The sequence below is a fragment of the Sus scrofa genome, chromosome 1 (assembly GCF_000003025.6).
Source record: "Sus scrofa isolate TJ Tabasco breed Duroc chromosome 1, Sscrofa11.1, whole genome shotgun sequence".
In the NCBI taxonomy this organism is placed as follows: Eukaryota; Metazoa; Chordata; class Mammalia; order Artiodactyla; family Suidae; genus Sus; species Sus scrofa.
In genome coordinates, this window is record NC_010443.5 from 144222422 (window position 1) to 144244026 (window position 21605).

The 21605-nt window shown below is 42.5% G+C and overlaps 1 protein-coding gene across 1 annotated transcript in view; it reads left to right on the plus strand.

Moving 5' to 3' along the window:
- Positions 1-21605, plus strand: part of APBA2 (amyloid beta precursor protein binding family A member 2) — a 132007-nt gene that overhangs the window by 39274 nt on the left and 71128 nt on the right. The window contains 1 exon segment of the mRNA XM_021098805.1: positions 20111-21101. Coding sequence (XP_020954464.1) covers positions 20151-21101 — 951 coding nt within the window. The 5' untranslated portion in view covers positions 20111-20150.

Consider the following 21605-nt stretch of genomic DNA (forward strand, 5'->3'; position numbering starts at 1 on the left):
TACACCACAGCTCACCGCAAAGGTGGATCCTTAACCCACGGAGCGAGGCCAGAGATTGAACCTGCATACTCATGGATACTAGTTGGGTTTTTGGGGGATTTTTTTAGCTTCTACCACATTTTATTTATTTATTTATTTATTTATTTGCCTTTTTGTCTTTTCCAGGGCTGCACCCGAGGCATATGGAGGATCCCAGGCTAGGGTTCTAATCAGAGCTATAGCTGCCAGCCTACACCACAGCCACAGCAACATTGGGATCCGAGCCACGTCTTGCACCTACACCACAGCTCACAGTAACACCGGATCCCCAACGCACTGAGCAAGGCCAGGGATTGAACCCTCAACATCATTGTCCCTTTTTTTTTTTTTTTCTATTTTATTTATTTATTTTTTAAAATTACTCAAATGAATTTATCACATCTGTAGTTGTATAATGATCATAACAATCTAAATTCACAGGATTTCCATCCCACAGCCCAGGCACATCCCCCACCCCCAAACTGTCTCCTCCGGAGACCGAAAGTTTTTCAATGTCTGTGACTCAGCATCTGCTCTGCGAAGAACTTCAATCTATCCTTTTTTCAGATTCCACATGTCAGTGAAAGCATTTGATGTTGGTGTCTCATTGTATGGCTGACTTCACTTAGCATGATAATTTCTAGGTTCATCCATGTTGCTAAAAATGCCGGTATTTCGTTCCTTTTAATGGCTGAGTAATATTCCGTTGTGTATATGTACCACATTTTCTTGATCCACTCCTCTGTCGATGGACATTTAGGTTGTTTCCATGTTTTGGCTATTGTAAATAGTGCTGCAGTAAACATTGGAGTATATGTGTCTTTGTGAGTCGTGGTTTTCTCTGGATAGATGCCCAGGAGTGGGATTGCTGGACCAAATGGTAGTTCTATTTTTACTTTTCTGAGGAATCTCCATACTGCTTTCCACAGTGGTTGCACTAATTTACAATCCCAACAGTGTAAGAGGGTTCATTTTTCTCCACACCCTCTCCAGCACTTATTGTTGGTAGACTTTTTGATGATGGCCATTCTGGCTGGTGTAAGGTGGTACCTCATCATGGTTTTGATTTGCATTTCTCTAATAATGAGTGATTTGAACATCTTTTCATGTGTTTTTTGGCCATGTGTATGTCTTCTTTGGAGAATTGTCTGTTTAGATCTTCTGCCCATTTTTTGATGGGGTTGTTTGTTTTTTTGGTATGGAGCTGCAGAAGGTGTTTATAAATTTTGGAGATTAATCCCTTGTCATTTGATTCACTTGCAAAGATGTTCTCCCATTCTGTGGGTTGTCTTTTTCTTTTGTTTAGGGTTTCCTTTGCTGTGCAGAAACTTTTCAGTTCGATTAGGTCCCATTTGTTTATTTTTGTTTTTATTGTCATTACTCCAAGAGGTGTATCTGAGAAGATGTTGCTGTTGTTTATGTCAGGGAGGGTTTGGCCTATGTTTTCCTCTTAAGAGTTTTATAGTGTCTGGTCTTCTATCTAGGTCTTTAATCCATTTTGAGTCTATTTTTGTGTATGGTGTTAGGGAGTGTTCTCATTTCATTCTTTTCCATGTGGCTGTCCAGTTTTCCCAGCACCATTTATTGAACAGGCTATCCTTTCTTCATTGTATATCCTTGCCTCCTTTGTCATAGATGAGTTGGCTGTAGGTGCGTGGGTTGAATTCTGGGCTTTCTAGTCTGTTCCACTGATCTCTATTTCTGTCTTTGTGCCAGTACCATACAGTTTTGATGATTGTTGCTTTGTAGTATAGTCTGAAGTCTGGGAACCTGGTTCCTCCAGCTCCATTTTTCTTTTTCAGGATGCCTTTGGCTATTCTGGGTCTTTTGTTCTTCCAAACAAACTTTAAAATATTTTGTTCAAGTTCCGTGAAAAATGTCCTTGGTAATTTGAGTGGGATTGCATTGGATCTGTATATTGCCTTGGGTAGTATAGTCATTTTGATAATATTGACCCTTCCAATCCACAAGCATGGTATGTATGTCTTTCCATCTACTTGTGTCATGTTTGATTTCTTTCTTCAGTGTCTTATAGTTTTCAGAGTACAGGACTTTTGAGTCTTTAGGTAGGTTTACTCCTAGCTATTTTATTCTTTTGGATGTGACGGTAAACAGGATTGCTTCCCTAATTTCTCTTTCTGATCTTTCATTATTAGTGTAAACAAATGCCATTGATTTCCGTGGATTAATTTTGTATCCTGTGACTTTGCCAAATTCACAGATGAGTTCTACCAGTTTTCTGGTAGCGTCTTTAGGGTTCTCTAGGTACAGTATCGTGTCATCTGCAAATAGTGATAGTTTTACTTCTTCCTTTCCAATTTGGATTCCTTTTATTTCTTTTACTTCTCTGATTGCTGTTGCTAGGACTTCCAGAACTATGTTGAAGAGTAGTGGTGAGAGCAGACATCCTTGTCTTCTTGTTCCTGATCCCAGCGGGAATTCTTTCAGCTTTTCACCATTGAGAATGATGTTCGCTGTGGGTTTGTCGTATATGGCCTTTATGATGTTGAGGTAGGTTCCCGTAATGCCCACTTTCTGAAGGGTTTTATCAGAAATGGGTGTTGGATTTTGTCAAAGGCTTTTTCCGCATCTATTGAGAGGATCATATGGTTTTTATTCTTCAGTTTGTTAATGTGGTGTATCTCATGATGGATTTGTGGATATTGAAGAACCCTTGCATCCCTGGGATAAATCCCACTTCATCATGATGTTTAATCCTTTTAATGTATTGTTGGATGTGGTTTGCTAGTATTTTGTTAAGGATTTTTGCATTGATGTTCATCAGTGAAATTGGCATGTAATTTACTTTTTTTGTGGTATCTTTGTCTGGTTTTGGTATCAGGTGGCCTCATAGAATGAGTTTGGGAGTATCCCTTCCTCTGAAATTCTTTGAAATAGTTTCATAAGGAGAGGTGTTAGCTCTTCTCTAAATGTTTGATAGAATTAGCCTGTGACGCCATCTGGTCCTGGACTTTTGTTTGTTGGAAGTTTTTTAATCACAGTTTCAATTTCTGTTTTTGTAGTGGGTCCATTCATCTTTTCTATTTCATCTTGGTTTAGTCTTGGAAGATTGTACTTTTCTAGGAATTTGTCCATTTCTTCTAGGTTTTCTGTCATATTGACGTATACTTGCATATAGTAGTCTCTTATGTTCCTTTGTATTTCTGTGATGTCCATTGTTACTTCTCCTTTTTCATTTCTAATTTTATTGATTTGAGTCCTCTATCTTTTTTGCTGGATAAGTCTGGCTAGGAGTTTATCAATTTTGTTGATCTTTTCAAAGAACCAGCTTTTCATTTCATTGATCTCTTCCATGGTTTTCTTTGTTTCTATTTCATTGATTTCTGCTCTGATCTTTATGATTTCTTCCCTTCTGCTAACTTTAGGTCTTGTCTGTTCTTCTCTCTCGAGCTACTTTGATGTAAAGTTAGGTTGTTTATTTGAGCTTTTTCTTGTTTCCTGGGGTGGGCCTGTATTGCTATAAGCTTTCTTCTTAGAATGGCTTTTGCTGCATCCCATAGGTTTTGGAGTGTCATATCTTTGTTGTCATTTGCTTCTAGGTGTTTTTTAATTTCCTCTTTTATTTCTTCAGTGATCCATTGGTTGTTTAGTAGCATGTTGTTGAGTCTCCACGTGTTTGTGTTTTTTGCAGTTTTTTTCTTGTTGTTGATTTCCAGTCGTATAGCGTTGTGGTCGGAAAAGATGCTTGATATGATTTCAATTTTCTTAAAGTTACCGAGGTTGGATTTGTAGCCCAGGATGTGATCAATCTTGGAGAATGTTCCATGTGCACTTGAGAAGAATGTGTATGCTGTTGCTTTTGGATGCAATGTCCTGTAAATATCTATTAAGTCCATCTGGTTTAATGCATCACTCAGGGCCTGTGTTTCCTTATTGATTTTCTGTCTGGTTGATCTGTCCATTGCTGTAAATGGGGTGTTAACGTCCCCCACTATTATTGTGTTATTGTCGATTTGTCCTTTTAAGGTTGTTAGCAGTTGCCTTATATATTGTGGTGAACCTGTGTTGGGTGCGTGGATATTTAAAATTGTTATATCAATTTCTTGGATTGATCCTTTGATCACTATGTAATGTCCTTCTTTGTCCCTTAAAATGTTCTTCATTTTAAAGTCTATTTTGTCTGATATGAGTATTGCTACCCAGCTTTCTTTTGATTCCCGTTTGCATGAAATATTTTTTTCCATCTTCTCACTTTCAATTTGTATGTGTCTTTAGAAGTTAAGTGGGTCCCTTGAAGAAGACAGCATAAATATGGATCTTGTTTGTGTATCCATTCAGCCAGTCTGTGCCTTTTGGTTGGGGCATTTAGTCCATTAACATTTAAGGTAATTATTGATAAGTATGTACTTATTGCCATTTTATTAATTGATTTGCATTTGTTTTTGCTGTTCTTTTTTTTTTCCCCTTCTTCTCTTGTTCTTTTCTGCCTAGAGAAGTTCCTTTAGTATTTGTTGTAAGGCTGGTTTACTGTTGCTGAATTCTCTCAGCTTTTGCTTATCTGAGAAGGTTTTGATTTCTCCTTCAAATCTGAATGAGAGCCTTACTGGGTAGAGTAATATTGGTTGGAGGTTTTTTCCTTTCATCACGTTAAGTATATCATGCTACTCCCTCTGGCCTGCAGAGTTTCTGCTGAAAAATCTGCTGATAACCTTATTGGGGTTCCCTTGTATGTTATTTGTTTCTTTTCCCTAGCTGCTTTCAAGATTTTCTCTTTGGCTTTAATTTTGGTCAGTGTGATTAATATGTGTCTCAGGGCATTCCTCCTTGGGTTTATTTTACATGGTACTTGTTGTGCTTCCTGGATTTGAGTGAGTGATTCCTTCCCCATGTTAGGGAAGTTTTCGGCTATTATCTCTTGAAATATTTTTTCTGTCCCCTCTTCTCTCTCTTCTCCTTCTGGTACCCCTATAATATGGATGTTGGTGTGTTTAATGTTGTCCCAGAGTTCTCTGAGACTCTCTTCATTTGTTTTCAATCTTTTTTCTCTTTTCTGTTCTGTATCCATAATTTCTTCTAATCTGTCCTCCACCTCGCTTATTCGTTCTTCTGCCTCCTGTGTTCTGCTGTTAGCTGCTTCTAGTGAATTTTTTATTTCAGTTATTGTATTTTGCATCTCTTCTTGTTTACGTTTTATATGTTGTATCTCTTTGGTCAGTGTTTCCTGTAAGTTATCCATCTTTACCTCCAGTTTATTTCCAATGTCTTGCATCATCTTTAGCATCGACAGTCTTAAAGTCTTTTTCCTGGAGGCTGAGAATCTCCTCATTGCTTAGCCGATTTTCTGGGGTTTTTCCTTTCTCCCTCATCTGAGTTATAGTTCTCTGTCTTTTCATTTTTATAGGTTTTTGGTGTGGTGACCTTTTTACAGATACTAGAGTTGTAGCCTTTCTTACTTCTGGTGTCTGCCCCCCTGTGGCTGAAGTCGGTATGGGGGGCTTGGTGTAGGCTTCCTGATGGGCAGGACTGATGCCTGCCCACTGGTAGGTGGAGCTGATTCTAATCCCTCTGGTGGGTGGCGCTTAGTCTCTGGATGGGATTAGAGGCAGCTGTGTGCCTGAGGGGTCTTTAGGTAGCCTGTTTACTGAGGGGTGGGGCTGTGATCCCACCTGGGTTGTTGTTTGCCCTGGGGCTTCTCAGCAGGGGACTGACAGGTGGGGCCAAATTTTCCCAAAATGGCCACCTCCAGAGAGAGGCAGCTGCTGAATATTCACGAGAGCTTTGCTTTCAATGTCCTTCCCTCACAACAAGCTACATTCACCCCTGCTTTCCCAGGATGTCCTCCAAGAACTGCAGTCAGGTTTGACCCAGATTCCTATGGAGACTTTGCTTTGCCCTGGGACCCAGTGCACGTGAAAGTCTGTGTGTGCCTTTTAAGAAGGGGTCTCCGTTTCCCCCAGTCCTGTGGAGCTCCTGCACACAAGCCCCACTGGCCTTCAATGCCAGATGCTCTGGGGCTCTTTCTCCCCGTGCCACATCCCCACACGTGAGAGTGTGATGTGGGGCTCAGAACTCTCACTCCTGTAGGTAAGTCTGTGTGAACTAGTTAATTTTCAGTCTTTGGAGCTTCCCAGCCAGGAGGTATGGCGTAGCTTATATCATGAAATCGCCCCTCCTACCTCTTGATGTGTCCTCCTCTTTTTATTCTGGAGTGGGATATGTTTTTTACGGTTTCCAGTCCATTTGGATGAAGAGTGCTCAGTCTTTAGTTGTGGATTTTGTTGTTTTTAGGAGAGAATTTGAGCTCCAGTCCTTCTATTCTGCCATCTTAATCCCGTCCCTCTCACTAGTTGGGTTTGTTACCACTGAGCCACAAAGGGAGCTCCTCATGTTTGTCTTAAAAAGTCAGTTAGGGCCCTAATTTGTAAGTACCCACGGTCTTCCTGTCCCCACACTTTATTCTAGGGTCAGAAGATGTTACTTGGGACCCAGGGGCAGCTCCTGCAGGATGATCAGAATCCTCCAGAGCTCAGCCAGAAGCAGGTCACACAGCTGAGCCAAGGGGTTTAGAGGCAGGCCTGGAGAAATAACTTGGGTGTGGGGTGAAGCCGACTCTCCCCCATCAAAAGATGAGGGCCTTCCCCACTCAGGACCAGGGAACCTGTGTGTGGGAAGTTTTGGGTGCAGAGACCTCCCGCCCTCCTGTGAGGGATGGTCATAGGCCCAGCCAGTAACTCTTGCATCTTCTCTTAGGCAAACCACCCCCAGCACCCCACTAAATACCCCAGAGTGCCCTGCTTCCCACAGAGGAAACATTTGTCAGAAAGTTACATATAAATAGAGTTAAATCATTTTAAATAAGCCAAGAGAAGCTGGCTATTTAAAGCAATCCTGCGGGAGATCTTTTATTCAGAACATAAGCATTTGACAAAGTGATGGAGTATCTTACCGTTTATCTCCCTCCTGGGAGCTTTGTTTCAGCATTTTGAGTGTAAGTTTCTTTACACCCTTCCTGTAGCCATCACTGGCAGATGTGTCAGCCTGCTCTTCAGAATGTTCCAGAATATTCCAGGAGAGCAGGCAGGGAGCCTGGGCTGTCTTGCTGGAAGGATGGGTGGATGAATAATTGTATGAAGTTCAGGTTGGCTGTAGCCTGGTTGGTGCCTCCAGGGGTTTGTTGGGACTGCATGGGGGGCACTTACAGGAGGTAGGGGTCTCTAGGCATCCTTGTGTCCCTTAAGGGGGGCAGAGAGAGATAGCTCTCAGGCTTGGCTGTTTCCTGCCACGGTCAAAGTCAGTACCAGAGTGAGACATCTGACTGTCCTTGTTAGAGGGGCTGCCCTTCCCCATGGGTCCTGCCTCCTACTTCCTGGGCAGGGTCCACCCTCTGGCAGCCACCTCTAGGGGAGCCACTGGGACTGTGCCCTCTGGCCAGGGCTGCTGGTGCAGTGATGGCTGGCTCTGTGCTTTGGCAACAACCTCCCCCTGACCCTGTGTCTGAATCTAGGACCCCTTCTTTGTTCTGATGTTGGTGAACTGGAAACTCTTTTTGTTTTGATGCTGGTGAACCATGGCTGCCCAGGAAGCTGTTCTTGGGCACTTCCCTCCCCAGCACTCCTGAGAAATTCCCTTTTCTCCTTTTCTGGCCCCAAGTGGCCTGAGCTTTAGAGGGATACTTGACGCTAACTGGATCCCGGCTATGGAGGAGTACAAGGTCACTCCAGAGGGTTAGCTTTGAAGATGACTTAACGTCTTTCTATGACAGGAGTTTGCTTCATGTTCTGTTTACATAGCATTGAGCCAAATCAGCAAAGCTGTACTTTGACAGTTTGACCATTCATCCTCCCAGTACTGTGATTAGGGCCCCAAGACAGTGCTCCAGCATTATGTTAACTGTGGGGAAGGGAGCCAGAGTGGGGGTCCCCCACTGGGATGGGGGCCTTCAGGGACACATGCATCTCCCTTCTCAGCCCCTACCTTATCTACATGCATTTCATTTCCTAAAAGTTCCTAGAGATAGGTGATTATTCTATTATTGATCTTGGGAGGAGGTAGAGCCAAGAGATCTCCTGCTTTAAAAGTGTCCTTTGAACATATCCCCTTATTCAGCTGCATGCTGGGGTATGGAGGGAATGGGGGTTGCCTGTGTGTGTGTCAGGGCCTGTGCTAAGGGATGGCACTGCTTCCCTGGGGCCCAAGGGGAAGATTGCTATGAAGGAGCCAGGATCGGGGGCCTGGAGTTTTCATGTGTCGCTAGGAAAAGTGGCATCCATTGGACACACTGAGGACCTCAGATGCTGACAGTGCGAGCAGTGGGGGAGAGGCTGCGTGGCTGGCTCTTCAGCATGTGAAGACCCCATTCCTCACTCATTTCGCCTTTATTTTCCTTGCCCAGGGCTTTCTGTCTGGAGATGTGAACCTTGAGAGGTCATGGAGTGTTCCTTAAAGGGCTATAGACCATGTTATCATTATATCCAACTCAGTGGTTCCCAGCCTTGGCTGTAGATCAGAGTCACTGAGAGAGTTCAATATACTGATGTCAGGCCCCATCCAGAAATCTTGACCTCATGGGTCTGGTACAAGGTCTAGGAATGATCATTTTTAAAAGCTCCCCAGGTCAATTCTGACATGCCACCAGGGTTGGGGATGGTTCTCCTGCAGCCAATGGTGCTGGTGAAAGCGGGCTGGGCTGGAATCATTGACTGGTGGTTATATGTGTTTGATGCATTGAACAAAATAAAAATCAGGAGATTTATACTTGATATGCCTTTCAGAATCTCTGAACAGATCAATGGAGGACATACAGAACTGGCTAAGGTGGATTAAGCTCACCACATCCGACTTCTCTTACAGACTAGAACTAAAAACTCTGCACAGAATTGAAACACCATTGGGAGGCAGGTTAGGAAACCACTGAGTTTTTTGTCATTGGCTTTTCCCTTCCTTTGACCTGAGTGCTGGCTGACTCAGGAATGGTGTAGTGGGCAGGGGCAGCAAAAACATGTGAGAAACCTGTCTTCCTGGTCAAAGGACCAGGAAAAGGGCCCCTGCACACTGAAGAGTGTGTGATAAATCACCATTGTTTGCTTTTGTCTTTTCTTCTCTGCTAGCCCTGCCTCAAGGCCGGGTTGGGAGCAAAAGCAGTGGTTCCTGCACCTACAATCTTGAGAGAAAATTGAACTCTTTTGTTAGAAGAACCAGTTATTATATAAAGACTTAGAGGAAATCTCATTTTTCACCCCTCTCTTTTTCTTTCTTTTGTTGCTCTCCTCCTGATAGGGGCCCCCGTTGCACAAAACTCTGAAACAGTATACATTAAAGCTCTGAGAGAACCCTAACTTTATGACCAGAGGAACCAGGAAAAGGGGGCTCTGGTAATAGGAGGATGTCAAAGACATCCTCAAGGGGTGAGATCTGGAAAAGGGGATCCTCATTTACATGTCTGAACCAACTATGTGTGTGGGATATATCCCAGGAACTATAGCAAAGGCTTTTGAAATTGAACTGACACTAGAACCACCTCCTCAAGGAGAGACAGAACTTATGGCCTGAATCTAAATGGGTTAATTGCCTGGGTAAAACAAACACATTAAAATCAACATTCTCTAGTCTTGAAACAAATGTTAAAAATGCCCAGGATACAATCCAAAATTATTCAAGAGACAAAGAAGCAAGAAAATCATTTCTAAATAATAATTTAATGAAAACCTTAATTAAAATAAAGAATATCTTACCAACTCTCAAGGGAAAAGACAATTAACAAATACCAACCCTGAGAAGATCCAGATGTTGGAATTATCAGACTGTAAAGTGACTGTTATAACCATGTTCCATGAGATGGTTATAATAATAATAAGGTGGACACTTATTTTTCTTTCTTATCAGCTCTATTGATATATAATTTATGAGGCATAAAATTCACTGTTTAAAGTACACAATTCAGTGGGGTTTAGTATATTTACCAAGTTGGGCAATCATAACCATAATCTAATTTTAGAATATTCTGAAATCTTCAAAAGAGACCCCCCCCTGCCTGTTAGCAGTTGCCCCCCATGCTCCCTCTCCCCACCCCCTGGCAAGCACTGATATACTTTCTGTCTCTCTGGACTTTCCTATTCAGAATCTCTCATAAAAGTGGAGTTATAGAGTATGTGGTCTTTTTGACTGGCATTATGGCTTGTTCTTGATTTTTTTTTTTTGTCTTTTTGCTATTTCTTGGGCTGCTCCCACGGCATATGGAGATTCCCAGGCTAGGGGTCCAATCGGAGCTGTAGCCACCGGCCTACACCAGAGCCACAGCAACGCGGGATCCGAGCCACGTCTGTGACCTACACCACAGCTCACAGCAACGCTGGATTGTTAACCCACTGAGCAAGGGCAGGGACCGAACCTGCAACCTCATGGTTCCTAGTCAGATTCGTTAACCACTGCGCCACGACGGGAACTTCTTGATTTATTTTTATGTGAATAGTAGCAAACAGAAATCAATAGATTTCTCTGGTAGATTATCTCATGGTTGGATTTAAAAGGATCAACACAAGATTTCAGAAGAAGGGACTGGTTAAATGCCATATTCTTTTTCAGCAACCATGAAGTAAATACATCATGCAGTTTGAGCATGTGCATGCATAACAACTTTTCCTTGTTCGTTTATTTTCCTCTGGCTTCTGTCCTCAGTCTTTGGCTGCTTGGGAGCCAAAGAAACTCCTCCCAGCAGTGACAAAGTCCTTTGCTTTGGCCAAGGCCTGACATATTTGTCCCTACAGCAAAGCCTGTGGTTGTGCTGAGTGGCCCCTCCATGAGGCTGTAAACACAACAAAGAGGATCTTGTTGAGAAGCAAGAGAACTGGCCCCAGCCCTCACTCTGAATGGACACTTTTGAAATGAGTTGAAAGATATAAATTCTCAGAAGAGAAATATAATCTACAAAAAGAGTAATATAGAAAATTTAGACCTGAAAAATATATGAAATAAAGATATCCCTAGATGGGCTCAAAAGCAAAATAACTATGACACAGGAAAGAATCAGTGAAATTTAAGTGGGTCAGTTGAAATTATTCCAAATAACAAAGATAAAGAAATGAATTTAAGAAATGAGCAAAGCCTTGGGGACTTTTAGAACGATATCAAAAGCTCCAACATTTATATCATTAGAATCCTTTAATGAAAAGAGAAAGAGCTTGTTACATAAAAATATTTGACAAAATCATTCTTGGAAACATCCCATTTTAGTGAAACATATAAATTTACAGATTTAAGAAACTCAAAATTCCCAATAGTATAAACCAAAAGAAAATGACATCTAGATACCTCATAACCAAACTCCAGAAAACCAAAGACAAGGGAAGAGTCTTGAAAGTAGCTGAATTAAAAATGACACATTGTAAGTAAGAGAGCAGTGATTTGAGGGACTGTGGATTTCTCATCAGAATTTATGGAAGCTAGAGACAGTGGGACATCTTTAACATTCTGAAAACAAGTCAAAATAAAATGAAACTATAAACCCCAAATTCTGAATTCAGTGAATAAATCCTTCAGAATGAAGGTAATAAAGACATTCTCTGATGAAGGAAAACTAAAAGAATTTGTTGCCAGCAGATCTGCTTTAAATGAATTGCTAAAGGAAGTTCTTTAGGGTGAAGGGAAATGATACCAAAAGTACTTTGTATTTCAGGAATGAATAGCAATAGAAATGATAAATATCTGAGTAACAGGCTGTTTTCTGAAGTTCTCTAAAATACCTATGAAGGTTTTAGGCAAACATTATGATACTGACTCTGTGTGTGTGTATGTTAATGTATGTAGGTATAATACATATGACAACTCATAGATAAAGGGACCTACCTGGTTATAAGACTTCTACATTTTACTTGCAGTGGCAAAATGTTAACTCAAAGTAGAACTGAAAAAGAAATCTCTCTGTATATACATATCTATCTGTATAGATATAGGTATTCCATAGAGCAAACATAAAAATACAAAGAATTATAGCCAAAAAGATAATAGATAAATGAAACACCAAAAAAAAAAACCCCATTCAAGCAATCCAAAAGTAGACAGAAAATGGGAAGTAGAAGAACAAGAAGCAAAAGAAACAAATAGAAAAAATAATAAAAGAGTGGATTAATCCAACCATATCACTAACTACATTAAATGTAAATGGCCTAAACACAACATGAAAAATACACATTAATAAATTAGTCTAATAAACAAGACCTAGGTATGTGCTTTCTACAAGGAATCCGCTTTAAGTATGATGACAGAGATATTATAAATAAAATAATGGTAAAAGATATACCATTCAAACACTAAAGAAATTTGGAGCGGTTATTTTAATATTAGAGAAAGTCTGCCTTAGAACAAGAAAAATTACCAGGGATAAATTGAGACACTATACATGGTATAAGGCTTAGTTCAACAAGAGGAAATAAAAATCATAAACCTGTATGCTCCTAACAATAGAACTCGTAGGTACATAAAGCAAAAACTGATAGAAGTTAAAAAAGAAAAATGGATGAATCCATAATTGGAAACTTCACCATTACTGTCTCAGTAACTAGTAAACAAGTAGATAAAAAAGGTGCAAAGATACAGAAAATATGAATAACACTACCAACAAATGTGTCCTAGTGGGCATTTTTAGAACACTCTACCTCACAATAGCAAAATACACATTCGTTTTCAAGTGGACATGGAGCCATCACCAAGATAGACCATGATCTAGGCCATAGAACAAACATTAACAATTTAAAAGAATCAAAATCCTGCAAAATATGTTCTTTGACCATAATATAGTTGAACAAGAAATTGCTGATAGGAAGATATTTGGGAAAATTCCCAAATATTTAGAAATTAAACAACATATTTCTAAATAATCAGTGGGTCAAAGAAGAAGCCTCAAAGGAGTTATCTTGTGACTCAGCAGCTTAAGGATACAGTGTTGTCACTGCTGCAACTCAGGTTGCTGCTATGGCACAGGTTTGATCCCTGACCTGGGAACTTCCCCATTCCATGGGTGTGGCCCCCAAACACACACACACACACACACACACACACACACACAGAAGGCTCAAGGGAAATTAAATATTTTTAACATGATGAAAGTGAAAATGTAATATATTAAAATTTGTGAGATGCTGCCAAAACTGTGCTTACAGAGAATATAACATTAAATGCTTATATTAGGAAAGAAGAAAGGTTTCATCCATCTAAACATCAGTCTTAAGAATTGGACCAATTTCTTGAAATAACTATCAAAACTCATTCAAGAAGAATTGGAGAACCTGAATTTTCCTATTTCAATTCTCCTGAACATTTTTTTATTTTTTTAAATGATTTTTATTGTTTCCATTATAGTTGATTTATAGTGTTGTCAATTTCTACCGTACAGCATAGTGACTCAGTCACACACACACACACACACACACACATATATATATATACATTCTTTCTCACATTAATCTCCATCATGTTCCATCATAAGTGACTAGATATAGTTCCCTGTGCTAGACAGCAGGATCTCATTGTTTATCTATTCAAAATGTAATAGTTTGCATCTATTATTAACCCCAGACTCCCTCTCCCTCCCCCTCCCTCTCCCCTCCCCTTCCTTTCCCCCTATGGCAATTACAAGTCTCTTCTCTAAGTCATGAGTTTCTGTTCTCTGGAAATGTTCACTTGTGTCATATATTAGATTTCAGATATAAGTGATATCATGTGGTACTTAACTTCACTTAGTATGAGAATCTCTGGTTCCATCCATGTTGCTGCAAATGGCATTATTTTGTTCTTTTTTATGGCTGAGTAGTATTCCATTGTGTATATATACCACATCTTCTTAGTCCATTCATCTGTCAATATATATTTAGGATGTTTCCATGTCTTGGCTATTGTGAATACTGCTGCAGTGAACATACATGTATCTTTTTCAAGGAAAGTTTTGTCCAGATATATGCCCAAGAGTGGGATTGCTAGGTTATAGGGTAGTTCTATGTTTAGTTTTCTGAGGTGCCTCCATACTGTTTTCCATGGTGATGGTAGTAATTTACATTCCCACCAACAGTTCCAGAGGCCTGAAGTCTGAGATTAGGACTGGTTCCTTCAGGGAAAGTCTTCCTTGTGTCTCTGCCACAGCTTCTGGTGTTGGCATTCTTTGGTTCCCTACCTTGTGGACCTCTGCCTTCATCTTCACAAGGTGTTCCTTTTCCCTGTGTGTGTCTGTCTCCAAATTTTTCCTTATTACAAGGATATCAGTCATATTGAATTAGGGCCTACCATATGGCTTAGCTTTACTAATTATATCTTCAACAACCCTATTTCCAAACAAGGTCACATTCTGAGATCCTGGGGGTTAGAAATTCAACGTATGAATTTGGGAGGGACACAGATAAACCCACAACACAGATGTAGTTTATTTTATTTATTTATTTATTTTATTATATTTCATGCCTGCAACCATGGCTTATGGAAGTTCCTGGGCCAGGAACTGAATCTGATCTGTAGCTGTTACCTGCATCACAGCTGTAGCAATGCTGGATCCTTTAACCCACTGTGCTGGGCTGGGGATTGAACCCTCCCCCCCACAGTGACCCAAGCTGCTGCAATTGGATTCTTAACCCACTGTGCCATGGCAGGAATTCCAATATAGTTGTTGTTGTTTTTTCCCTTTTTAGGGCCACACCTGTGGCGTATAGAAGTTACCAGGCTAGGGGTCGAATCAGAGCTATAGCTGCTGGCCTACACCACAGCTATAGCAACACCATATTTGATCTGCATCTGCAACCTACACCATAGCTCATGGCAATGCCAGATCCTTGGCCCACTGAGCGAGGCCAGGGATGGAACTCATGTACTCATGGATACTAGTTGGGTTTGTTTCCACTGTGCCACAACAGGAACTCCCAATATAGTTTATTTTAAATCTTTTCAATGATACATGTACTTGGAAGTAACAAGAAAAATTTGAAATTAGCAGGATAGCCAGCAGAAAGAAATCTGTTTTCCCTGGAGCCTTATGACTACCTTCTCTAGAGGTAGCCAATTTCCTTGTCTCCAAGTTGGAGCTGGTAAAGGGCATTTGTCATTGTCCCTCTTAGCACAAGGCTTTGGCATATGCAAAGGCTGGGCTCCTGATCTCGAGTATATTGAGACAAAGATCAGTGTTGTTTAATTGCCTTCTTATCTGAACCTTTGCTTTCTTCCTAAAGGTGAATAGGAACAGGCTGGCTTGGGGAAGCCACTGCTATTTCTAGCAGCTCTTCTGGGAGAGAATCAACTTTTCACTGTTAGGAATAACTAATAACAGCAAACACCTGCCATCTCAGAAGTAGCTTGGCTGCAATGTTGTTATATGTCACATCATGAACCCCTGGTGACGGGTATAGGTTACTTTGTGGGATATTGAAAATACCAGCTCCTGGAGGCTTGCTATTGTTAAAGGGCTGACGACAGCATTTAAAATTGTATTTAAGGGATGGATCACCCATGTTGCTCATTCTGAGAATAAAATGTGGTGGGCAGATACCCTGGCATATTGAAAGCCCAAGTGGTACAAATCAGCCCCCGTCCCGGCCTTGAACACTTTAAGGGGATACTAAGACCCCCGTCCTTTCTCTGAAGAAATGCCAGCCAACAAGTGTGGCTGCAGAGGGCTTACACTCCATGGCACTTGTCTTTTTATATATTCCTTGTCTATAGAAATGCTGTGTCAGAAATGAAGAAAGGAGAGAAGTGAATAACATTGTCCCATCCCTCAAAGGCAACCCCTTGCTTGGATTTTAATGTATTTCTTCACTGTTTATTCTGTGTTTATTTGGTTGTGAATGAATTACAACAGCACACTTTAGTCGATAAACTCTTCGTGAATATTTTAGTCTTGTGAATGTGCTAACATTGGCTTAACTGGGATCGGGCTCCTGGAGGTTTGGTGTGTGCTCAACATTTTGCCCTCGTTTACTGCCATTTTTCAGTGAGCTTGTAGGGTCTCGGGTGACAGTGTTGGACGTCAGCCTGATTTTCCGAAGATGAATTTATTAATTAATGTATAATTCTGAAGATCAATCAATTTCAGAGCTCCTGGTTGTCTATGATCTTGGCTTATTCAAGGCTTCTTGTCTGGGATGCTTGAGCTGATTATACAGGTATACTCCAGGACTCCAGTTTAAACCCGTGTTGTGGGTGGTCAAAGCAACAGTGTTATATTTGGAAGGAGTAAATGATGATTATCTTTACAACGTGTGAAACCAAGCTGGGAGCAAGATTGGGGAAGTAGCAATTTAGCTGAGTCCCTATCTTGTTGCATGGTAGCTTTTTCACCCAGCCAGTATTGTGGTCCCTAAGAGGCAGCTACTGCTGTTTTCTCACGCAAAAGAAAAATGTGGCTTAGAATAAGGACAGCAAGTTCTTTATTGTTGACAATGAGCCTTTATTTGCCACATCTCATTAGGATGGTTCAGGAGGAAAGTGATGTGCCTTTTCCATTGATTCAGGGACTGTTCTAGCAGTAATTGACGCTGGGCCTCATTTCCTTGGATGTGTAGCAAGGAGTCATGCTTCTCCTGTATATTTGAATTGCTTTCCAGGTGGTCTGTTGTGAAGGATTTAGCTTTAATATGATTAATCAGAAGCAAAGGACCTCAATATGTTTGCTTACAGTTCACAGAGCCTGCCATGGCCATGGTGGATGCTCTCCTGGCCACTCTCAGGGCCTTTTCTGAGGACCTGGAGGTTGTATTGAAAAAAAAAAAAAGTTTTAAAGAGTCCTGGGTAAAAGCTCTGGGAGGGGGTAGGGTGGATGGGGGGAAGACCTAGAGAATATCCTTGGATAACATCAAGCCATTATTTATTATAGGAAAATAATATGCAATGCATGTGTTCAGCTGGGAAATAGGGCGAGGAAATATTATGTAGCCATTAAAATCATGCTTAATAGTTTCTACTGCATTCTCTCCTTTCAAATCTCGCTTAAAATGTTTCTCAACTCCCTATATATGGTCAGGGGGAAAAAAAAGCATTCATGGAGTTGAGGCCAGCATAGGCACTCCTCAATTTAACCCACTTCAAGCCCTGCAGGCAATTTCTTAGGAGGGGAAAGCCATCTCTCCCTTAAATATCTTGCCCAAAGCCTGACAGTAAATGGAGGTCTGAATTTAAACAGAGACCTTCTGTCTTCACCTGTAGTAGGAGACTCTTTCTTTTATACCAAAAGTGCCCAAGTAGGTTAGATGCAATTCTGCAGACACTTCAAAGACACGGCTACTCTCCAGGGTAGCCACTATATGTCCTCCCATTTGTATCCACAAAAGAGACCACAGCTTGCATCATCAAACTTTGGAAAAGCCAACACTGCATTGTATCATTTATTTAATGGGGAAAACTTTTTTTTTTTTTTGTCTTTTTAGGGCTGCACCCTCGGCATATGGAGGTTCCCAGGCTAGGGGTCTAATTGGAGGCTGTAGCTGCCGGCCTACGCCAGAGCCACAGCAACGCAGGATCCAAGCTGCATCTTTGACCTATACCACAGCTCACAGCAACATGGGATCCTTAACCCACTGAGCAAGGCCAGGGATCGAACCCGCAACCTCGTGGTTCCTAGTCAGATTCGTTTCCTCTGCGCCATGACAGGAACTCTGGGAAAACTTTTTTAAAACATCATTCACAGAATCCCTATTGGAGCCTGGGGTAAAAAGAAAAAATCAGTAACACTTTATTGTATTGATCTTGTCTTTTTTAAAACTTTGATATTTTGTTCATCATGGATTTTTTTGCATTAGTTTTGATTAGTTTAAAAGTATTGCATTAAAATAATATCTATTTTGATTCCTGAGGGATTTCTTTTTTGGGGGGTACCCTGTTAAATTTTGTGCTCCGGGTGAGTGTCATGCCTGCCTGCCTCACCCTGGACCAGCCCTGGTAAAAAGTAAAGCCATTTTCATTACTATTGCGAGTAAGTCAAGGATGCCTCTTTGCATCACTGTCAATTAACTGTGGAAGGGCAGTGAAGTTAGACAAAAGGCTGGAAAAGAAAATAAAATTATCAACTAAAACTATTGGAATTTAAATGCAGACTTTTACAAGATCAGTATAGTTTTTTTAATATGCCAACAATAGCCAGATATATATGACAGGAGAGAAAATCCATTCACCATGGCCACAAAAAACAATATATCTTGGAATAAACTTAGTATGATATGTCTGCAACCGTGAAGAAATCCATGGACCTGTTGAGGACCCCCATTACATAAATGGGGAGATATTTCTTCAGTGAAAAGACCCAATGATGAGTTGTCCTTAGCCAAATCTGCTTACTTCAAGGGACAATGTGCTTTTCACCTGGAGCCGCAGGAAATAAGTGTTCTCTCTGACACTCCCTGGGCCTGTGAGCAGCACCCCACCCCCAACTCCAAGGACTGCAGGTTTCCTGTGAGAGGCCAGCCATCTCCCCTTGAAGCAGGCAAATCTGGCCACCATCTGGAATCCTTTATTCTTTATACTTAAATATTTAGCCCATCGGAAAAGCATACATGTGTAAGGTAGGAAGCAGCTTAGTTTTCTCCCACGTGGTCACCTCAGTGGTTTTCAAACTTTGCTACACATTAAAAACCTTGATGCCAGGTCACAGCTCTTACCAATGAACTTGGAATGTCATGCTTGAGTACTTGTAAGATTCCCCAGGTGATTCCCATGGGCCACAGAGTTTGAGAACCACTAGTTCACCCAAATATCCCAATACCCTTCATTTTCACATGCCTTTGGGTGACCAGCTATTCTGGTTTAAGCACTAAAAGTTCTGTGTTCTGGAAACTGGGTTCAGTCCCAGCAAATGTGGATGGCTGGTCACCCTACATGTTATAGACTAAATTTTTTTTTTTTTTTTTTTTTTTTTTTGTCTTTTTGTCTTTTGTTGTTGTTGTTGCTATTTCTTGGGCCGCTCCCACGGCATATGGAGGTTCCCAGGCTAGGGGTTGAATCGGAGCTGTAGCCACCGGCCTATGCCAGAGCCACAGCAACGCGGGATCCGAGCCGCGTCTGCGACCTACACCACAGCTCACGGCAACGCCGGATTGTTAACCCACTGAGCAAGGGCAGGGACCGAACCCGCAACCTCATGGTTCCTAGTCGGATTCGTTAGCCACTGCGCCACGATGGGAACTCCCCTAGACTAAATTCTTAATAAACATAGGTCTATTTCTGGACTTTCTTGTCTATACCATTTTTATCTGTCCAGCGGCCCTATCATGCCATTTTAATTACTATGACTTTAGAGTATATTTAAATGCCTGATAAAATAAGTTCTCATATTCTCATTTTGTAGGTCTCTCCCAGCTATTTTCACCCATTTGTTCTTCTAAAGAAACTTAAGAATTATTGGTCAAAGTTTCCCCAGTATTCTACTGAGATTTTGACTGAGATAGCCTTAAATTATAGATTACTTTGGACAAAACTATAATTTGAAAAGATACATGCACCCCTATGTTTATAGCAGCACTATCCACAATAGTCAAGACATGAAAACAACCTGAATGTCCATCAACAGAGGAACAGATAAATATCTGATACGTACATACAATGGAATACTACTCAACCATAAAAAGGAAATAATGCCATTTGCACAACATGAATGGACCTAGAGATGATCATCCTAAGTGAAGTAAGTCAGACAAAGACAAATATCATATCACTTATATGTGGAATCTAAAAAAATAATACAAATGAACTTAGTTACAAAGTGGAAATAGAGTCACAGACAGAGAAAACAAACTTACTATTACCAAAGAGGAAAGGGGGGATAGATAATAATAGGAGTATGGGATTAAAATATACAGACCACTAAAAATAAGACCTACTGTACAGCACAGGGAAGATACTCAATACCTTGAAATAGCCTATAATGGAAAAGAACCTGAAAAGAACACATATATATGTAGCTGTGGAGAATTCTGGGGCTCCTTTTCCTCCACTGCTGCATGTGCTCTTATCTCTTTGGCAGGGGTGGGGCAGCATGTTATTTGAACAAACGTGCTTCCATTCATCATCTCTCTGGAGTGAACACCTGTGGGGCCCCACCTGCTGCCCCACGTGATCTGTGGGTGGCAGTGCTGGGGTTCTGACTGTTCTTTCCCCCTTCCCCTGACAGTGGCTGCCTCCTGGTGATGATGGCTGCGTGATCACCCACCATGGCCCACCGGAAGCGTCAGAGCACAGCGAGCAGCATGCTAGACCACAGGGTGAGGCCGAGCCCCGAGCCGGAGGCTGAGGGTGTGGAGCTGCCCCCAGAGGAGTACACGCCCCAGGGCTTGGAGCTGGCAACCCTGCGGCCCGAGAGCCCGGTGCCCACAGAGCCGGGCTGCCCCGACCACAGCCCCGATGGGGACTCCAGCTCCGACTATGTGAACAACACCTCGGAGGAGGAGGACTACGATGAGGGCCTCCCCGAGGAGGAGGAGGGCATCACCTACTACATCCGCTACTGCCCCGAGGACGACAGCTACCTGGAGGGCATGGACTGCAACGGTGAGGGCTGCCTGGCGCACAGTGCGTCTGGCCTGGAGACTGATGAGTGCCAGGAGGCGGTGGAGGAGTGGACGGACCCGGCGGGCCCACACCCGCCCGACTGTGAGGACGAGGGCAGCCCGGACTACCGGGGCAGCCACCTCCCCATCCCAGAGGACGAGCCCTCTGGCCTGGAGGCCCAGGACCAGGAAGAGGGTGTCCACTACTGCCCCAGCGAGGAGGGCTACCCGGACTACTACCCCACTGAGGCCAATGGGAACGCAGGCAGCGCATCCCCCTACCGCCCTAGGCGTGGGGACGGGGACCTGGAGGACCAGGAGGAGGACATCGACCAGATCGTGGCTGAGATCAAAATGAGCTTGAGTATGACAAGCATCACCAGCGCCGGTGAGGCCAGCCCAGAGCACACGCTGGTGCGGGCACCGGAGCCAGGGCCTGGGGACTCGGCGGAGGCCTGCCCTCCCGGCGAGGCCAGCCTCGGCCCCAGCAGACACGAGGGGCGGCCCAAGTCTCTGAACCTCCCTCCTGAGGCCAAGCACCCTGGAGATCCCCAGAGAAGCTTCAAGACCAAGACCAGGACTCCAGAGGAGAGACCAAAGTGGCCCCAAGAGCAGGTAGGATTCGGGCTGCAACCAGGGGAAGGGAATGGAGGGACCCAGGGAGCAAAGGATTAGAGTCCCTGGAGATTAGAACCCGTGCTTAGTTCTCCATTCATTCAATTATATATGGATTTCTGCCACTCACTCTCACTCATCAGATGCATTTAGTAGGTGCCAAGGAAATCTCCTTGAAGGCCGATTGGCAACTAGGGCTCCCAGGAGACACACCAGCCCATCCAGAAGAGGTCCTTAGCCTGCTTGCTGTGGATATGCTCCTGTGGGGGTGATCCCTGTGACTGTCGCCCCTCACCAGGTGGCTTCTTCAGGCCAGCAGGACATCGGCAAGGATGTGGGATCACTGGCAAGTGCACACAGCTTTGGTCAGGGACAGGGACCTGAGTGCATTTCACAGGGGTGATTATGTGGGGTGACAGTTCTTTGAAAGCCTGGGGGCCTTGGCATGATGAGCGATTAGCTGTAAATAACCACTTTAGAGATAATTATTTGAAGGTTTGACAG